This window comes from Geotrypetes seraphini, chromosome 13 (assembly GCF_902459505.1).
Source record: "Geotrypetes seraphini chromosome 13, aGeoSer1.1, whole genome shotgun sequence".
NCBI classification, from domain to species: Eukaryota; Metazoa; Chordata; class Amphibia; order Gymnophiona; family Dermophiidae; genus Geotrypetes; species Geotrypetes seraphini.
The window spans coordinates 77,381,917-77,403,652 of NC_047096.1; the positions used below are offsets into that span (position 1 = coordinate 77,381,917).

Sequence of the window (21,736 nt, forward strand, 5' to 3'; positions counted from 1 at the left end):
CAATTGTCCTTTTGACTCTTTTCTAAAGAACATTGCCAATGTTTCCCTGATTTTACCTCCCATTTTCCCTATTGGAGGCAGATTACTCTATTTTCACCAATTTTGAACTCTTTATCACCAATGTATCAGTGGGTGCTTCAAGTTGATACTCAGGGCTATGCCCTACATCTGATCAAAAAGCCTCCAAACCACCCACCAAAAGAGTCTCCTTTCAACTTCCTCCAGAGCATCCTCTTTCACCAGAAACTCTCAGCCTTTCTCCAGCTAAATGCAAACTACCTGTTCCTCTGCAGGAGAGGGGTCAGAGGTTTTACTCCAATTATTTTCTGATAACAAAAAAGACTGGAGGACTTTGACTTATACTAGACCTCCGAACCCTAAACAAATTTTTGCTGAAAGAGAAGTTCCACATAGTCTCTGGGAACCCTTCTGCCCCTGCTAGAAAAAGAAGAGTGGGGAAGGAAGATCAAATGCAGCCAGTGTGGTTAACAAGTGAGACGAAGGAAGCTGTTAGAGCTAAAAGAAAATCCTTCAGAAAATGGAAGAAGGGTCTGACTGAAAATAATAAGGAATGGCAAGTCAAATGCAAGGTGCTGGTAAGGAAGGCAAAGAGAGAGCTTGAAAAGAAGATTGTGTTGCAGGCAAAAAACATAGTAAAACTTTTTTAGGTATATTCTAATCTAATCTTCCATTTGTGAGTTGCACAAACCTTTGCAAGCTCTAGGCAAATGATTGGAGATCAAGAGGAAGAGGGGGAGGAAAGGAAGGGACTAGTAAGATAAGGGAGGGGCCTAGATGGTGCGAAGGAGAATGGAAAGTAGCTAAAATAGAAGCTACGACAGTTAATTGTCAGAGATGAGTCTTCAGACTTTTCCTGAATGAGGTGTAGTTTGCCTCCTTCCTGATTGTGTCTGGGGGGTCATTTCAGGGTTTTATTCCTAGGTATGTTAGCATGGAATGGAAGATTCGCTTGCAATGGAGGTTCTTTGTGGATGGCAGGTTTAGTTGAATTCTGTTAAGGATTCTTCTGGATGTTGACCAGGCCATTGAGAATAGTTGGATGAGAGGAGAAGCTGAGTTTCCATTCAGTATGTAGTGTAAGATGCATGAAATTTTGAAGTTTATCCGGGATGATATTGGAAGCCAGTGTAGTTGCTTGATGAAGGTTGAGATTGAATCATATTTCTTTAGTTTTAAGATCAGTCTTACAGCGGTGTTCTTGATGAGCTGCATTTTGTGGATAAGAGTGGGGTTGATGCCTAAATAGGTGGAGTTGCAGCAATCTAGTTGAGGCATAACCATCTTCTGGACAATCAGAGCATAATGATGTGGGTGAAAGTATGGCCTTGTGAGACGCAATTGTCGCATAGTGTAGATGGTCTTTTTTCGAAGATTAGAGATTTGTAGTTCCATCGTGAGAGTGTCATGTAGTATACATCTAGCACTTTGGTGGATTTCTCCATTGTGAGGATGAGGTCAGATGGTAGGGTGAGATTAGTGATAGTGTTTTGTTGCGCGGTGTGGAAACCAATGGCTTTGGTTTTGGCGGTGCTCAGTTTTAATTTGTTGACGGTTGCCCAGGTTTGGATTTTTTTGGCGATGTTATGCTGATTGTAGGTTATGGGAATGAGGAGGATAATGTCATCAGCAAAGGACAGTATGATTTTGTCTTCAGCAAAGGACAGTATGATTTTGTCTTCCAGTTTGATGTGTCCTAGTGAGCTCATGAATAAGTTAAATAGGATTGGGGATAACAGGGAACCTTCCACAGAATGCCTTCCAGGGATTTCTTCGTTCTTTTTGACCATGTATTCGCAATTTTGTAGGAAGTCAGCGAACCATTTGTTTGGTGAGGAGTAGTTGATAGTCCACTGAGTCGAAAGCTGCAGAGATATCAAATTGAAGTAGTATTGTCTGTTGTCTCGAGCTCAGCAGTTGTTTGATTTTGGTGATTAGAATGAGGAGGAGGAGCTCAGTGCTGTATTGTTTTCTGAAACCATATTTGGAAGTGTGAAAGCAGGAGTGTTGCTCAATGTAAGTGGCTAATTGTTTGCTTACGTGGGTCTCCAGGATTTTAGTGAGACCTGGAATGCCGGCAATAGGCCTGTAGTTTGATGCAAAGGAGAGGTCTGCTTGTGCTGTTTTCTGAATGGGGGTTAGGGCAATTTTACCCATTTCTATGGGTGGGTGACCCTGGTTCAGGGAGCTGTTTATAAGGTTAGTGAGCCAAGAGATGATTTGATAAGGAGCTGCTGAGAGGAGGTATGTGGGGCAGTTGTCTAGGGGGCTACTTTGTGAGGATAGTTTTGATATTAGATTTTTGGTATTAGGGATGGTGAAGTTAGTGAAAGAGGTCCAGATATGGTCAGCTTTTATGGGCTCATAGCATTCTGAGGTGTAAGGTTGGAGAATGATTGTCTGATACTTCTGTTTGAACCGCTTTGATTTTCTTGAGGAAGAAATCCGCTAGAACTTGAGCTGAAATTTTGTTTGTGTGATTTGCAGAATCTTGGTTTGGAGGGAATGTCAGTTGTTAAACTAGGTGAAACAGTTGTTTTTTTTTGCTTTCGGTTGTGTTGTTTCCTATTTTATTGGCTTAGTAGTTTTTATTGGCTTCAGATATATCTATATAATAAAATGCTAAGCGCGCATGCGCACTCTTACTGCGTGCTTTCCTGATCTGTTGGGCTGTGGCCGGCAAGAGTGTGCATGCGCTACACCAGGACTCCAGGATGCCCTCGGATGTCGGTTTCAGGTGCGCGGCAGTGCAGAGCGGCGGCTACCAGGAGGAGGGCTTCAAGGAGCGGTGCTGGCGGCGGCTGCCTTGGCCCTCCTTGCTAGTTCAAGGCAGCACAGCTAAAGCACTCATCTCCTACCTCAGGAATCTACCCATGGTCTCCCCAGTAGTATCACAGTGAAACAACAAACAGCATAGGCAGGGCCCAACCGCCATCTGATCCCCGAATCCATAGCCACATTGGCAGAAAAGAGACCACCCTCTGTCCTCAATGGCACCAGAAAAGGCAAGAGGGGCTTTAGCGTCTTAAGTTCAGGCCCAGTATGGATGATTGAATTTAGCAGTCTTGGTGATGGGACCAACAATACTCCACAGCACCACTATCAGGCAGCCGAAAATTAAAAATCGGCATGGAGCTGTAGTGTCTTGCTCTCAGTCACAGACTTGATCCTCGACTGGAAGGAGGAGTGAAATCGGCTGCGATCTTCCCAAATCTCATCAACGCTGATGATAGGGCCTCTACTAAACAAAACATTAACTGTCTCTCACGGTAGTATTCAAATGGCCAAAATCATTAATGATATTTTCTTAGATCATTACACATATTAAAAATTGTACTAATAAAAAAATGAAAGACTTAAAAATAAAACAAATTAGAAAATAATTAAGTAAACAATCCAAACAGAACCCAAAACAGAAAAATAAATAATAGGAGTAATGTAGATGACATCCTGATTGGATGCCATCTTGAAAAAAAAAAAAATAAAAAGACGGGGGGGGGGGGGGGGGGGGGGAAGGAACGGAGGCCTACTGCTGGACAGGGGGAGCAGGAAAGGGAGAAGGACTGCTGCTGGATAAAGGGAGCAGTGAAGGGGTGGTGCTAGACACAGGGGAGGTAAAATGAAGGGAGAATGGACAGGGGGAGCAGGCAAGAGGTGGTGGTGGATAGCTGAGGAAAAAGAAAGACAGAAAGAAAGACAGAAATACAGAAAGCGGCTAAGGAGAGAGAGAGAGAAAGAAATAAAGACAGACACACACACATATATTCTAGCACCCGTTAATGTAACAGGCTATAAGACTAGTTATCTTTATATCTGTTCTCCACTGTGTTCTGTGCTCCGATGTTTTGCTTTTTCTCCATTTCCTCTCTAGACGATGTTTTGCTCTTTCTCCATTTCCTCTCTAGACGTCTGCAGAGTTGCCAAAACTGTTGTAACTTCACTGGAAATGTCCAGTTAGCTCTTTTGTAATCCGCCTTGAACTGCAAGGTATAGGCGGAATAGAAGTCCTTAATGTAATGTAATGTTCTTAAAGACTCCGTAAACCAGGGTGAAGACTGATTTGTTTTTATTTTGTGCGGATGGAGGGGAGCAATGGTGTCTAGTGTATTGTTTAAGGTTTTGTTCCAGCTGATTATCATTGAAGTGGTGTTTTTCGTGGGGGGGTGGGGAGCTGGGGGAGATACTGTGACACTGTGTTCCAGAAGAGATCTGGTCTTGTTTTCCTGCGAACTAGTCTGATATCCTTGGAATCTTTGAGGTTCAGGTCTTTGTCAGCTAGGTTTAGGTAGAATTTCAGGAGAAAATGATCTGTCTAAGGGACAGGGAACCATTTGGCTTTGTTAGCTAGATTTAGGGGGGGGGGGAGGATGCAAGCAGATCTAATGTGTGGCCTTTTTCGTGAGTGGAGCCTGTGGGGATGATTGCGATTTGGCCGTCTTCAAGTAAGGCCTTGAGTTTGATAACCTCATTGTTTGCTGTTGATTCAAGGGGGAGTTTGATATCGCCAAGTATGATTAGTTTGTCATGTTGGCAGATGAGATTTGTTATTATTTCCATCGTTTTGGTGATGGAGTTAGAGTGAGAACTAGGAGGTCTGTAGAATAGAAGAATTCCTACGTTCTTGTGTGTTGGGTTGTGCTTGCTTTCCAGCTTACAGGTGATGAATTCTAGATCAGGTTGGGAGCTTGAGTCTACCTCTGTGATGATGTATTAATTTTTGTAGATTATTGCTAGGCCGCCTCCTCGTTTGAGTTTTCTGGGAAGATGAAGTATGTTGTAACCCTGTGGGCATAGGTGTGGGAGTTCCAGGCTTTCAAGGTCTTTTAGCCATGTTTCCAAACATACAGCAAAAGCAAAATATGCCTCTACCCCTATAAACAAGCTCTTCCTCATAAATGACTTAATCACATCCAACGATATTGCCCTGACATTCATCACAGAAACATGGCTAAAAGACCTTGAAAGCCCGGAACTCCCACACCTATGCCCACATGGTTACAACATACTTCATCTTCCCAGAAAACTCAAACGAGGAGGAGGCCGAGCAATAATCTACAAAAACTCATACATCATCACAGAGGTAGACTCAAGCTCCCAACCTGATCTAAAATTCATCACCTGTAAGTTGGGGGACATGTTGTGCAGGAGAGTGAGTGTGGTGAGACATAGCACTGGAAGCAGGGGGCTACGAGGGGGCTTCATCTTGAGGGTAGGGGTTTGTGGCACTAACTTAGTGAGAGTTGAGGCGTTATGAGCTCCTTCTTTCTCAAGAGGTTTATGTAGTCTCTGGGAACAGGTGAGAGGTGGGGCGTTAAAAGCAAGAAGCCAGGAAAAGAATCAGTTGGACTGCTATAAGACTGAGGGGAAAAAGGGGCACTCAGGGAAGACAATACCATAGCGGAGAGATTAATTGAATTCTTTGCTTCGATCTTCACAAAGGCAGATGTGGAGGCGATACCAGTGCCAGAAATGGTATTCAATGTTGATGAGTCAGAGAGACTGGAATAAATCTCTGTAACACTGGAAGATGCAATAGCTTAACTTGACAAATTGAAGAGTAGCAAATCACCCAGACTAGATGATATACATCCCATAGTACTGATAGAATTGAAAAATGAACTTGCATAGATATTGTTAGTGATTTTTAATTTATCTTTCAGCCTGGTACAAGAAGACAAGTAATGGCAATTTTTAAAAGGATTCCAAAGGTGACCCAGGAAATTATAGAAAGGTGAGTCTAACATTGATGCTGGGCAAAATGGTAGAGATTATTATAAAGAACAAAATTACAGGACATATACGTACATAAACATGAATTAATGAAACAAAGCCAATATGGATTTAGTCAAGGGAAAGCTTGCCTCACGAAAGTACTACATTTCTTCGAAGGGGTAAATAAATATGTAGATAAAGGTGAGCTGCTCGATATTGGGTATCTGGATTTTCAAAAGGCATTTGACAAAGTACCTTATGAAAGACCTGAGGATAAAAAATATCTCCGCTTCTGCATAGGTCCCTGACACTTCCAGTACAAGGTCCTGCCCTTTGGAATATTATGTGCTCCTCATGTCTTCATGAAATGCTTAGTGGTAGTTGTGGCAACCCTTCATTCATGGAGGATTCATGTATTTTCCTACTTAGATAACTGGTTGATCAAGGCTTCATCACAAGCAACTCAGCATGCCTTAACCTCAGCAGTTTGTCTTTTTGAGCTTCTAGGGTTTGCCGTCAACTAGTAGATCATGAAATATTGTTAAGTTGTTTAGACACAATAGTACTTTCAGGAAGGGTCTGGAACTGGTTTCAAGGTTTTTTGAAGAAAAGATCTTATCAAATGATTTGTGACGGTAACTATTCTCATTCATGGATCAACCCATCTGGTGTACCCCAAACTTCTCCATTATTGCCTACCTTATTCAACATCTACATTTCCCCTTTAGGACATTTATTACAGAGTTTAAATGTAAAATTGTATATATACGCAGATGACATTTCTATTTTAATCCCTCTAAATAATTTTACCACTGAAATTTTAAACCAGATATCTTCTATTATGACTCAGATAGAACAGTGGACAATTAATTTCAAACTGAAACTCAATACGGAAAAGTCCAAACTTCTTGGCAAAATAACAAACTCATTGCTTCATCCTAATGGTCATGACTACCCGATTATTAAATCTATCAAAATTCTGGGAGTCACACAAGACAGACATTTAACATTAGCAGAACACACAAACTTAGTGGTACAAAAATATTTTTTATTACATTGTGGAAATTAAGAACCATAAAAAAATATTTTGATCCTTTATCGTTCAGACTATTGGTGCAGGCTTTAGTTTTATCTATTTTAGACTAATGTAACATCATCTATTTAGGAGCACCCAAAAAAATTCTAAAGAAATTAAGGATAATTCAGAATTGATTTTTGGTTTAAAAAAAAGAATGACCATATTAGTCCATATTATTGTTTACTTCATTGGCTGCCTTCGGAGGCAAGAGTATTATTCAAATTTTCCTGTATCTGCTTTAAGCTGATATCGGGATTGTCTCCAGCTTACCTTTTTCCTCATTTTGTGTTGCATAGACCATCAAGAGAAAATAGAAACTTCTACTTATTTGCTTATCCAAAAATTAATAGGTGTAGATATAAGACCTTCTTAGAAAGGACCCTAGCATTTCAAACTGGTAGGCAACAATCTTGGTTAGGTAAATGTATTCAGCAAGCTATATTATCCTATTGCAGTTTTCGGAAATTAATTAAGACCACTTTGTTCAATAAGTTTATTACTTAATGAGTTTTATTATCGAAATTCTATTTTATAAATATTTGTATTTTTTACTATATTATTATTGTATTTCACTGATTGTCCAGCTCTTTTTAGTGCAAACCGCCTAGAACTTTTGGTTATGGCAGTATAAAAGAATAGTTATTATTATTATTATTCTCTACAGCCATCTTAAGCCTTGAAGTCCATAGGAACACTCTTGAACACTATTCAAAGTCAGGCTTTTCTACCCAAGCAGTGGGTCAACAATCTCATTCACCTGTGTCAAACAATCTCCACCCTTAAGTGCACTTCCGCATGCCAGATGTTATGCCTTCTCATTCACATAGCGTTGACTGTTCATGTGACCCCATTTGCATGCATTCACTTCAGGACTCCTTAGTGGATTTTATAAACACAAGGATCCCAAGCCAAGCTCCAGTTCAAGTCAACACAAATCTAAAGCACTTTCGCCAATGGTGGATGGTACCACACAATCTTATCCGGGGTCTCCCTTCCCAACCCCCTCCCTACCAAAAACTTCTAATCACAGATGCTTTTATGCTAGGCTGGAGAGCCCACCATGAATAGACCCTCCATATTAATCTTCTAGAGCTGTGAATGATTGGGAGTGTTCTCAAACATTCTAGATCACCTCCTTCAACAGGTGTACTCATCTGTACAGACAAACAGGTCATCATGTCCCGAGGCACGGGATCTTATCTCCTTGGTCTGGATGCAATCGAGATTTGGAACTGGCCCACTTTTTGTGGGACACTTCTCAGGATGGTTTACTTGGTGGGGTAGCAGAATGTGTTGGCAGACAAGTTGAGCTATTCTTCAGCCTTACAAATGCTCTCTCAGTACGATAACCTTGCTTCTGATATTCTCTTAATAGGGAACACCGGGCATAGATCTCTTCACTTCCCCTCAGAACAGTAAGCTTCCAGAATTCTGTTCCAGACTCTTGCCTCCAATTACACTGGGAGGACCCTCTTACATTCCTGGTACCCTTCTTATTTCATGTATTAAAATTTATAAATCACCATATTCCAAGGCAGGATACATATAAACACACGTAATAAAAAAAATACTACAAACCAGGTATACACATCATTATTAGAAGAGTTCAGTGGCCCATCAATGTCCTATCTTCTCCAACTGTCTGACTTGAAAAATATCAGCAATCTGCATTTACCTCTTGACAATGGCAGCCCACCATAACCAAATTGAGGGGAAACCTCTCTCCACTCACTCACTAGTATCCCAGCTCACGAGAGGCTTTATGAACACAAAGCCCTCTCTACAGACACCATCAACAGTTTGAGATCTCAGCATCATCCTTTGTCACCTTACGGAGAGCTGTTTTGAACCCTTAGATCTTGCCTCACTCACATACTTTACCTAGAAGACTGTGTTCCCTGTGGCTATAATCACATCAAGAACAGGATTTACCAACAAAACCTCAGAAAATGTTAATACAGCAACAAGAAACTCAAGGATAGACAAAGTTTTATTTATTTACTTATTCACACTTGATTAAACACATATGTCTACATGTAAACTCCATGTATTATACAATAAAGCAACACAATAAGATCAAAACTAACCTACAAACCAATCTCTACATCATTAAATAGTTTTCAGAACCAACAGAATTCAGTAATGGATTAAAAAGTGTTGGTCCCACAAAAAGGAAGCCCTGCACCTAACTGATTATAAAGGAGCACGTTTAATCCCAGGAATAATCAATAATACCACTTGTAATACAGAATCAAACATCTCTCATGGCTCATCTCCCCTGCCACGATGTGATCACTCTTCTACCCAAACTGCCGCGATCCGCGGCAGGAGAGATGCTCAATCTCTCCTGCCACGGTTTGTGGCAGTTCGGGTAGAGGGGTGATAGCCAGTCTCTCCTGCTGCAATGCATCACCCCCCCCCCCCCCGACAAGATCGGGGCAAGAGAGAGCCCAAGCCCTCTTGCCCCGGCGAGCCATGACCCCCCACCAATTATGATCGGGCCAGGAGAGCCCAAGCCCTCCTGGCCAGGTGAACCCCCTAACCCCCTCCCACTAAGATACGGTCAGGAGGGATCCCAGACCCTCCTGCCCCCGACGCACCCCCCTCCCATGATCGGCCTCCACGCTGACCCGCCAGACCCCACCCCGCTGACCCCTCGACCCCTCCCACCCCTAATCCCCCTCCCCATATTTGTAGAAGTTGGCCGGACAGACTGGTACCAAGCCCATCCGTCCAGCAGGCCAGCCATCCCTCGAATGGCTGGCCTTAGAGCCTGATTGGCCCAGGTGACTCAAACCCCGCCCACAGGTTGTGAGGGGGGGTCTCGGCTCACTGGGGCAAGAGGGCTTGGGCTCCCTCTTGCCCTGATCGTTGTGGGGGGGGGTCGCAGCTCAACATGGCAGGAGGGCATGGGCTCCCTCCTGCCTGGATCGTTGTAGGGGGGGGATGGATTCTGTAACCGGTATTGTTTTTGACAGACACCGGTTACAGAATGTAGCTTTTAGACGAAAGACTGGCTCCTCCTGCGCCTAAAAGCCCTTGTTTTAGGCGTTTGGGACTTAGGCTTTTTTTAGGTTGATTATATGGTGTAAGTTTAGACGTAGTGGTGGTCTGGACGTTTAAACAGATGAACGTAGAGGCAGGCCATTATCAAAAAAAAAAACTCCTTTTGAACATTTTTTTTGATAATGGACATTTTCCCTACTTCTACTTTCAACGTTTAGGGCTTTAGGCCAAAAGGGGACTTAGACGGGTTTTTTTGTTTTTTTTATTATGCCCCTACACGTGTATAAGTTTACACAGGAAAAGTACCCGAAGAAAGAACATACTTTCCCCCAACTCAATTTTAAAAATGAAAATTTTTCCTTTGAATATTGTAAGGTCTAGAGTAAAAAAGTACAGATGTACTCTTTGATTGAAAATTATATTCTTAAATCCTAGTTTCATTGGATATTGGTGGAAAACTAATCTAAATGAATAAAAGTTGGTTCAAGATGTGCTTGCTGTGGCTAGCAACTAAAATACTTCTTACTTACCATGTTACATGGAAGGCTTGCCTGCATCCATGGCGGTTACAAGTCATACAAGCTCCAGATGCTGCTTTGCTCTCTCTGCCCTGCTCTTCACAGATATAGCAGGTCTGTTAAAAGGAAAACAAGTTGTTGAGTATCTTAAGTAAATCAATATTATTGTCCATATCCACTATGTTTTATAAAGAAGTATCTACACAGTGCAAGCTTGACATACTTGATACAGAGGCAGAAGTCTGCAATTGAGTTTCTGGTCAGCTTGAAAGGTTTAGAATGCTTACCTTACTGAAACGATCATGAGGTACATACTGCAACACTATTGGTTCCATGGTTAGAACATTTGCAAACTGCACCTCAGGGATATAGAGTGCACAAACAACATGGGCCCACCCTACAGGAGGAATGCAGAGAGAGAAAAGGAGATCTGTCAGTGTCTCTTTGTCTGTTACTATTAGTAGATAACAACAGACAAAGCAAAATGTCCTACCTAGTCTGCTCAGTAAAGCAGTTAGGACATCTAACTTTCTAACTACTACACTATGCAAATAAAAACTCTCAAAGGAGGCAGATTTGGAAACAGGGATTTCTTTGAGCTGCAGTCAAATACTCCACTACTCAACTATACCCTTCAAGACTACTGCAACCTGCTTCTCACTGGCTTTCCATTAAACCATCTCTCTTCCCTTCAATCTGTTCAGAACTCTGCTACGTGCCTCATATTCCACTAGTGTCACAATGCCTCTCCTCAAGTAATTTCTTTGGCTCCCTATCCATTTCTGCATATGTACAGTTCAAACTCCTCTTACTGACCTACAAGTGTATTTGCTCTGCAACTCCTCAGTATCTTTCCTCTTTCATCTCTCTCCACACTCCCCCCCAGGCACTCCGCTCATTGGGTACTCCGCTACAGCCAACTCCAGACTCCGTCCCTTCTACTTTGCTGCATCATATGCCTGGAACAAACTGCCTGACTCAGTACATACATATCCAGACTCAAACCCCATTTCTTTGAAGCTACTTTCAATTCAAAACTCCAACCCATCAATCTCTATCTTATGTTTCTCTCTGTAATTCCCTCACCTGAGCACTGTGTATAGATGTACCTTCTTGTCCAGTTTGTCTGTCTTGACTAGATGTATAGTGCTGTATATGTCTAGAGGCGCAATAGAAATAAGTAACAGTAGTAATAGTAAAGCTGAACCTCCTAAATGGAAGGTGAGAACTATACTACTAAAGTATCAATGCTCCAGCTATTCGTAAGGCAGTTATTCTCCATAGATTTTTCTACACTTTTGAGGCACCTTGATCTTTTGCCAGAAAATACATTATTCTAGGTTTACTTTCTTCTTTATTAGTTCTAGTTTACTGTCATTGTCATTAATGTTTTATAGCAGGGGCTCTCAACCCATCCAATCTGGTTTTTACAATATCTATAATATACATTATATGGACTGGACTGTATGCAAACCTCTCTCTCTCTCTCTCTATATATATATATATATATACAGTATATGCTCATGACAACCTGACTGATGAATGTATCCAAGGATTAGGTTGAAAACCATTGATTTAGAATAGATTGATATGGCTAATAGGAGGAAGAGTTCTTCATTAAAACTCCAAATAGTATAGGTAATAATAGTCCATACAACACACATCAATGCGGTCCCAACATGTTTCGTGTTTTGGCTGTGAATGCCTTCCTCAGAGGTCCAAATGCTGAAAACCACAAGACTTAATTATGCTATAATGTGTGATTAGGGAAAATGTCAATGTAGAAATGTGAAAGAGAAACCTTCTTCAGTAATTGTAGAAAAACAAACCCAGTTACTGGAGGAGGTTTCTCTTTCTCGTTTCTACATTGGAATTTTCTCTAATCACATACCATTTGTATGCTTTATAGCAGTTTCTCAACTTTTTCAAGCCAAGTACCCCCTAAGTCTAACAAATATCAACAGAGTACCCCAACCACCCAAACTCTGCCCCAGATCCCATCCCCATTACTAATTGTAAAGCAATTTCTTCCATTATTATTTCATATACTGAAGACACCGACAACCCAATTGCTGTATATAATATATGTTTAATAGTAATAAATAAAAGACAGCTTCTATAAAAATAGTATCCAAATAGCATATAGTATCAGCAAGTTAGGCTAACGGAGGAGCTTACACAGAGTACCGGTATGTCATGTGTTGCCCAATCCGTTCTAAAGCATAAGTCACCAGGTATGCTACTTTTATACTAGAGAGTTGCGCGGGGACAGAAATCACACCCGTCCCCGCCAAAATCCCATCCATCCCCGCGAGGAATCCTTCCGTCCCCGCCCATCCCCGCGAGGAATCCCTCCGTCCCCACGAGGAATCCCCTTCGTCCCCACCCGTGTTCGCCTATCGCCCCATAAAAGTTACCTGTCCCCATAAAAAGCAGCAATTACTTCAGAAAGTTTTGATTGTTTTGAAGCCTTAGTTTATTTAAACCAACAATAAAATACAATCTTTTTTTTTTTAACACCCCCCTCCTTTTTTAATACCCCTCCTCTCTATAAAAATATATTTTTAATAATAATCCATGAGTTACAAAGCAAGGGTGAACATAGGAAAAGGGAGCATCATAAACACTGCAGTGAGCATTAGAAAATTAATATACCCATTGTTAAACTGAAGCCAGATTAATACAGATCGATCCTGCACAGTCAACGCTAAAAGAAAACAGTCCTTCTCATACATACAGAACACAACCTCCCTACCCCTCATACTGGCCCACTTGCTTCTTTGTCACCATCACCACACTCTCCCTACCTCTGATCCCGTCACCATCATTTCTGTACCCCCTTTTGCTTGTTCCTGTCACCAGATTCTCTCCCTTCCCTTTCACCCCATCCAGCCTGCCACTTTACTCTCCCTACATCTCTCTCTGCCCAAGGTGGAAGGCTATCACCTTGGCTGGCCTGTCTGCCACCTTATTATCTAGCCACCTGCCATCCCATGCTTCATGTCACCATTGCCTCATTCGCTCTACCTCTCATGATGGTCGTCATCTGTCCCTTTTGCTAGTTCTCATATTAGCTATACTGTCTGCTTACTTGTTTCTGCTATCTTGTGCCCCCCCCCTCTCCCTGTCACCTCACTCTCTCCCTTCATGCTAGCTCTCACTCTTTCTTCTCCTTACCCTGGCCTGCCTGTCACTTCCCTCTCCCTTCCCCCTAGCTGTCCCCCCAGAATCCCAAGCCCACCCGTGCCTAACCTGTGGACCAAATTGACTCTCCTCTCTTTCCTCCCCCACCTGTCACATGCAGGCCAAGTCCCAGCACTCTCCATGCCTTTCCCCCTCCCCCACCCCCACTAACCTGACCTCAGCAGCACCAGATAGTTCCTGCCAAGTGGTTTGGCAAGGGGAATAGGCCCTCTCCCAGCCAGCCCACCCCAGTGCCCAGGAGCTGCAACCATCTTCACTACGGCAGCGGGGAGCCATGGAGGGGGAGGTGCAGGATTCTGGCCTGACCCGACCTGCCCCCAGAGGTCCTTCCCTTCTCCAGACCCAGTGCCCACACTTACCCAGTGCAACTTTGGCCAGCTCAGTGGGGGCAGGGCAGAATGCAGCTGGGAGCCAGAGAGCCATCCTGCTCATCGTTTGGGTGGCTGCACAAAGGCAACGAAAAGTGAAACACCGCAGCTCCCCAGAAACAGCAACTTGGCCGTCGGCTCACCCTCTTCTGGAGCTCATCACGTAGGCAGTAAGCTCAACACAGGTACACATTGGTTCAGCTGCAGCACAATGGGCCAATCATAAATGACCTTAGAACTCTGAGGTTGTTTGTGATTGGCCCATTGTGCTACAGCTGAACCAATGTGTGCCTGTGTTGAGCTTACTGCCTACATGATGATCTCCATGCCTATGTAACATGCTGATGATTCGTCGGAAAAAAGACCAGCGCCAGACCAGAAATAAGGTAGGCCTCGAGTCGAGATAGGAAGGAATCCCAGTTCCATCCCCGTGGGAGTCCCGTCGGCCTTGGAGGGGTCCCCATGGGAGTCCCGTGGACCTGAGAGGGGTCCCCATGGGAGTCCCGTGGACCTGGGAGGGGTCCCCGTGGAAGTCCCGCTGACCTAGGGGGGGTCCCTGTGGGAGTCCCGCTGACCTAGGGGGATCCCCGCGGGATTCCTGTGATCCCCGTTCCCGTGCAGACCTCTATTTTATACCCTAGTTTAGTAGCCTAGGGTTAAGAGTGCTATCTGGTTACAAATTACATACTTAGTTTCTATTGGATTGTTACATTTGTCATTTTTGTTGATTGGATGGTATACATACTGGTAATTGAGTCATAATGAAGCATGGTGTTACTTGGTGTCAAATATAACTTCTCTATTTCCCATGACAACGCATTCTTAATACTAAAGTCAATAATCCCTGAGGGTGGGCAGCCTCACTTCCCCCCCCCCCCCCTAATTTTGCTTGTAGATTGCCAACAGCTTTATTTACAGATGATGTCATTTTGACCATGTCATCTTGACCTGACATTGTGGCTTTCTGAGCACTTCACAATAATTATTTAATTAAATTGAGAGCTGTGATTACATATATGTGTGTTTCTTATGGCCCAAACATTTTGTGGAATGTCCCAGAATAGAACATCCTCCATTTGTCACAGTCAGCAGATGTTTGCCAGCTTCTAGGGCAAAGATGAAGTCCTCTTGCAAAATTATTATTTGTGCTGACAGGAAACTATGCACTTTTTGCACAGTTCATAGACCTTATGGTAGGTTTGATTCAGCAGCACAATGCCCCTCCTGAGGGTCTTTTTCCTTCTCAATGCACACAATATCCTCTATAATAAAACCCTAAGCGTGCATTCGCACTTACAACGCCGTGTTCCCTGACAGCGTGATGTGTGCCTCTGTGCCGAATTTGATTTCAGATGCGTGGGGCGACTTGTGACGGCTTGCAACATGTGCAGTGATTTGAATGGCAGTGGCGGTTTGACTCCTGTGCTGCCGCTACCGGTACGCCTCTTCTCACCCCCGGACCAGCAAATGCAGCAGCCACGGGAGCATTTGTTAGGCCGGCCCACTTCGATAATGCAAGGTGGGCTGGCCTAGCAAAAGCCCCGAGGCTGCCCGGGCTAGCGGATGCTTGACAGGGGGAGCAGGGAAAAGAGAAGGCCTACTGCTGGACAGGGGGAATCAGGTAAGAGGTGCTGCTAGACAGGAAGGCGATAAAAGGAAGGGAGAAGGCCTACTGCTGGACAGGGGGAGCAGGGAAGGGGTGCTGCTGGTCAGGGGGGAGGTAAAGGGAAGGGAGAAGGCCTACTGCTGGACAAGAGGGAGCAGGGATGAGGTGCTGCTGGACAGGGGGGAGGTAAAAAGAAAGGAGAAGGCCTACTTCTGGACATGGGGAGCAGGGAAGGGGTGCTGCTGGACATGGGGGAGGTAAAAGGAAGGGAGAAGGGCTACTGCTGGACAGGGGGGAGCAGGCAAGGGATGGTGGTGGACAGCCAAGGAAAGAGAGACAGAAAGAAAGAAAGACAGTGGCCAAGGAGAGAGAGAGAGACAGAAAGAAAGACAGACAGACAGAAAGCGGCCAAGGAGAGAGAGAGAAAGAAAGAAAGACACACACACACATCTATTCTAGCACCCATTAATGTAACGGGCTTAAAGACTAGTACAAATATAAATTCTCAAAACACATTTCAATCACTATATTGAAAATAAAATCATTTCCCATACCTTTGTTGTCTGGGTGATTTTATTTTTCTAAACTAAACTAAACCTTAAGTTTATATACCGCATCATCTCCACGGATGTTGTGGAGCTCGGCACGGTTTACAAGAACTTAAAATATAGGAAGAGAAGGAAAAAAAAGGTTTACATGAACTTATATATAGAAGAGAAGAGTAAGGGGGGATAGAATTACATTTTAGTGAATTGCCAGGTTTTCAGTTGCTTGCGGAATAATTGGAGGTAGCCCAGGTTCCGCAGCGGGGTAGTAAGGTCATTCCAAAGACCTGTGATTCTGAAGAGAAGGGATTTTCCCAGTTTGCCTGCATAGCGAATACCGCGTAGAGAGGGGAAGGATAATTTATACCTTTGGGCGGGTTTGGTAGAGTCAGCTCTTGAGGAGTTATAAAATAGTGGGATTAAGGGAGGAAGGATGCCGTGAATGATCTTAAAAGCCAGGCAGGAGCATTTGAAATGGATTCTGGAAATCACTGGGAGCCAGTGAAGTTTGGCTAGGAGTGGGGAGACATGGTCAGCCTTGCGTTTTGCAAAGATCAACTTGGCTGCAGTATTCTGGATTAGCTGGAGTCTTTGAAGACTTTTGTTTTGATAGGCTTAAGTAGATGGCATTGCAGTAGTCTAATTTGGAGAGGATGATGGATTGGACAAGGACGGCAAAATGTTGTTGGCGAAAATAGGATCTTACTTTCCTCAGCATGTGGAGGCTGAAAAAGCATGATTTAGCCAAGGAGTTGAGGTGGTCATTGAGGGAGAGAGAAGAATTGATAATGATGCCAAGGACCTTGCTTGAGAACTCAAGCTGCAGTGCAGCGCCTGAGGGTAGTGTGAAGAGGGTGGGTAGGTGTTCTAATTTTGGGCCGAGCCAGTGTAATTTTGTTTTTGATTCATTCAATTTCATCTGTACCGAGAAGGACCAGGAATGGAGTCTCATTATGCAAGCTGTAATGTTCTCGTGGAGGTTGGTGAGGTTCTGGTCTGTCTCAAGGAGGACAAGGATGTCATCAGCGTATGTGTAGATTGTTTCAAGGGAGGATAATTGGAGGAGTTTCAGGGAGGACATATAGATGTTAAAGAGAATAGGGGATAGGGGTGATCCCTGAGGGACTCCGCAAGATGGTGTCCAAGGAACGGACATGGTGCCATTTGTGTTGACAGTGTAGGAGCTAGAGTAGGAAGTTTGAGAACCACTTTAGGACAGTGGATTCAATTCCTATCTCGGAAAGTTGATAAAGTAGTATGTCGTGGTGGACAACATCGAAAGCTGCAGAGATCGAATTGTAATAGGATAGCGAATTTGTTACAAGAATGTAGTTGTTGCACCTTAGAAATTAAGGAAACTAGGAGGGATTCGGTGCTGAAACTGGGTCTGAAGCCATATTGGTAGGGATGGAGGATGGAGAATCTCTCTAGGTAAGAAGAGAGCTGGGTGGCGACTATGGCCTCTAGCAGTTTAGTTAGGAGAGGGATATTTGCTATGGGGCGGTAGTTAGATGGTAAGGAAGGGTCAAGATTGGCTTTTTTCAGAAGAGGGTACAAGGCAATGTGTCCCATTTCTGTAGAGAACAGGCCCGATAGTAAAGCAGAATTTATAAACCTGGTAAGGGAGGAGATGGCCTGCACGGGAATATTTTCGTAAAGGTAGGAAGGGAAAGATACAGGATGCAATTGCAGGATTTCAGTTTGAGACAGAGTTTAGAGATCTGGAATTCGGATACAAGTTCAAAGGCAGTCCAGGATCTATCAGCAGGGATAGGGTTGGAGTCGTTGGGAGGTAGAGAATTATAAGAGACTGCTGGGGGAAAAGAACTCCGTAAGGTAGTAATCTTTTCATTGAAAAATTTAGCTAGATCATTTGCAGATGGTGGGGAAAGGGGAAAGGTGGAGTCGTTTTTTGAGGTTAGGTTGCGCCAGATGTTGAACAGTGTACTATTTTGGTTTTTTGATCTGGTGATTTTATCTCCATAGAAATTCTTCCTTGCTTTTTTTAGTACTGTGTTATAGAACTTGATGTTGTCTCTCCAGGATTGTCTGTCTGAAGGGGATTTCGATTTTTTCCATTTACGTTCCAGGGCTTGACATTTCTGCTTTAATTCCCTGTGGTATGGAAGATACCAGGGAGCCTTGCGGGAGTGGGAGATAGGTTTAGTAGACAAAGGGGCAAGAGCATGGTAGGTAGACCCGGAAAGGGTTACCCAATTATGCCAGTTGGAATCTGGGTCGGCATGTTTAGGAAAAGGGGGGAGTTGGTTGAGAAATTGGGTCCAGAACAGATCACTCATGATTTTTTTGCGGTAGGTGATAGTTTGTGGGTCGGGGTGGAGTGCCAAGATAAGACATGAAAATGGGAAGGCAGAAAGAGCCTAGAAGGTGATCAGACCAGGGGACATGTTCCCAACGGGCTTCTTCGGCAGGTCAAGGAAGCTGATGATGTCTAGTGTATGCCCCTTATTGTGGGTAGGGGTGGGCGAAGGAGCGGTGAAGCCTAGGGAGGTGAGGAAGTCTTTGAATTCGGTTGCATCCTTGCTGGTGTTATCGTCTAGATGGAGATTAATATCTCCAATGATCAGCAATCTCTGGAATTTTAGGAAGGCCCTTGTTATGGTCTCGAGGACAAGTTCAGAGGATTTGTTCCAGGGGGTTGGTGGGTGATAAAGTAACAGGATACCTTATGGGTAGGGATGAAGTTCATCGTTGACTGAAGCTAACATGAATTCTAAAGAGGTATGGCTGCCCTTTTCAAGGAACTGGACATCAAAGAATGATTTGTAAAGCAGAGCCAGGCCTCCTCCTTTCCGGTTGATTCTAGGTGAGAAGAGGCCATAGTAGCCAGGGGAACAGAGTTCATTTTGTGTGAATAAATCATCTTTTTCGATCCATGATTCTGTGATGCACAAGAAACCTGGATCGAAGTCTCTGAGTAAGTCTTTTAGTATTTGGGTCTTATTGCGGACTGATCTGGCGTTACAGTAGAGTGTTGGGACTGGGGTGAGGGAGTCAGAGGTAAGGTTGGGTAGGTTGGCTGGAGGAACAGGCTTTAAAGAGGTGTGATTGACTCCTCGGTGTTTTTTGAAAGGGTGTGTTCTAGTGCGGGGATTCTGAGACCAGGGCAGACGTTGTTGGAGTTTGTGGAGTCGGGAAGGTTGGGGGTGAGAGGTTTTTGGCAGTGGGAAGTGTTGGTGAAAGAGCAGAGAAGAAGAAGGAGAAGCCAGGAAGGAGGCTTCATTGTGGGATCAAGGAGAACTAATGAGAGGGGTTGTGGCAGAGCTTGCCAGGCAGGAGGGAGGAGAATTGAGTATAGGTAAGGACTGAGTGAAATGTGAGAAGGACTATGAACTGAAGGAGAATACGCACCTAGTTGTTTCTAGTGAGATACAAACGGGGGTGGAATTTAACAATTGCTAATAGTGAGATACAGACTGAGGTGGAGCTTAGCAATTGTTAATTAGTAAGATAGGAACAGAGGTGGTGCTTAGCTGGGGAACGGTGGTAACTAGTGTGTATATGCGGTAGCTAGTCTGTATATGCGGAAGCAGGCTATATGTGGTAGCAGGCTATACATGCGGTAAACAGTGATGGGCAGTACAGGCTATGCATGTGGTGGCAGGCTAAACATGCAGTAGCTGGCTATACATGTGGCTATACATGCAGTACAGGCTATACATGCGGTAACAGATTGTACATGCGGTGACTGGCTATATATATTGGCTATACATGTGTTTTTACATGCAGTAACAGGCTATAGATGCAGTCTGTGTATGTTTTAACTGGCTATAGGTGCGGTTTATAATATAACAATCTATGACATGCTGTACATGCAGTTTGCACAAGTTAAATAAGCAGGCTATACAAGCTATACAGGTTATATAGGGACAGGGAAAGCTGTGTTGAACCAGCTAATAGAATCCCCAGGAAGAGCAGCAGTTGGGAGACGAAAGAAAACACAGTTCCCTCAGAACCAGGGGTGCTTTATCTCAAGTGACTTGGCACCAATGGACAGCCTTAGAGTGGTCTGTCTATGCTCAGAACCTGGTGTGCTTTTTCTCAAGTGACTTGGCACTAGAGGACAGCGTTAGAGTGGCCCTTCTTTGCTGCTATGTTGAAACCAGCTGATAGAATCCTCAAGGAAGAGCAGCAGTTAGGAGAGATGAAAGAAAACAGTTCCCTCAGAGCCTGGTGTGCTTTTTCTCAAGTGACTTGGCACTAGAGGACAGCGTTAGAGTGGCCCCTCTTTGCTGCTGTGTTGAAATCATTTTTTCCCAGTCTCTGGTGGCATTTCCTTCTGTCTGTGCTCTTAACTGTGTTTCCAGGGCCTTCTAATCTATTGATTGTTTTTCTCTCCTTCTTCACTTTCTGCCCTGCATCCATCTTTGGCTTTAACTTTTAATATTCAACTTTTTTCCATTTTTCTGCTTTCTTCTCAAATCTACTTTTCTATGTCTTCCCTTCCTATCTCTCTCTCTCCTTCTCTCCCCATTTCCAAGGTCTGACACCTCTATCCTTCCCTCCCCCCCAGTAGTCCGACATGTCTCACCTTCCCTCCCTCCTCCCAGTGGTCTGACATCTCTTTCCTTTCCCCCTTCCCACAGTTTGACATATCTTTCCACTACTACTACTAGTATCATTATTTCTATAGCGCTACCAGATTCCCCTCCTTCCCTTCCATTCCCTGGTCTGGCATCTCTCACTTCCTTGAATCATCTGTCCTCCCCCCATTGTAACATTTCTCTCTCCCTGCCTCCTGCAGTCCAACATATCCCCTCCCTTCCTCCTTTCTGACCCCGCTCCCATTCCAACATTTCTCCTTCCTTTCCACCAGTTCAACATTTCTCTCTCTCTTGCTCCTGCATTTTCCTCTCCTCTGGCCCTCCTTCAACCAACATCTCTCTCTCCCTCCATGAGTCCAACTTTTCACTCTCTGCTCTCTCCCCTTGTTCTGAGTGTGAAATTTTTCCTTCCCTCCTTTATATCCTTTCCACCCATCTCTCCCTCTCCATGAGTCCAACACTTTCTGCCTCCTGCACGCTTTCTCTCTTTCTCCTCACCCCTTCCCTCAAGTGTGACATTCCTCCATCCTTCCCACCCATCCCAATCCATCTTCCCCAACCCCACTCACATGCTCTCTCCCCATGCACCAATTCTCCTTCTCCTCCACTTCTTATCACTCTCACTCCTCTTGCAACAATTTTCCTTCTTTTCTTCCCCCAACTCCTCACAACTAATATGCTCTCTCCCCATGCACCATCTCACCCTCCCCTCCAGGGTGCAGCACCCCTTCTCCTTCCCCATGTCTCTCTCTCTCCCCATGTCCAGCAGGACCTCTTATCCCATCCCTTCCCCCACCACCCCACCCCCATCCAGCAGCACCTCTCCCTCTCCCCATGTCCAGCAGTAACCTTTCCCTTCCCTTTCTCTCCTCTCCATTCCCCATGTCCAGCAGTACCTCTCCTCCCTTTCCCTCCTCCCCTGTCCAGCAGTACCCCTTCTCCCTTCCCCCTTTTCCATGTCCAGCAGCACCTCCCTACCCTTTCCCTCTTCCCCTGTCCAGCAGCACCTCACCCTCTCCCCATTTCCAGCAGTTATCTCATCTACCTTCCCTTTCCCTCCTCCCCTGTCCAGTAGTACCTCTCCTTTCACTAGCGGCAGGTCACTGAGTGCTTTTA

General features: G+C 44.2%; 1 protein-coding gene across 4 annotated transcripts in view; it reads right to left on the minus strand.

Moving 5' to 3' along the window:
• The window catches only part of MLLT6 (MLLT6, PHD finger containing), a 240,675-nt gene that overhangs the window by 175,210 nt on the left and 43,729 nt on the right, over positions 1-21,736 (minus strand). For 2 of the 4 annotated variants that reach the window (XM_033918301.1, XM_033918300.1), the window contains exons 4-5: positions 10,620-10,729; positions 10,345-10,448 (exon numbers count right to left, since the gene is read on the minus strand). In XM_033918301.1, coding sequence (XP_033774192.1) covers positions 10,345-10,448; positions 10,620-10,729 — 214 coding nt within the window. Of the gene's footprint in view, positions 1-10,344; positions 10,449-10,619; positions 10,730-11,418; positions 11,441-21,736 lie in introns of those variants that run through there. The other 2 variants (XM_033918302.1, XM_033918303.1) reach the window with 2 other exon arrangements.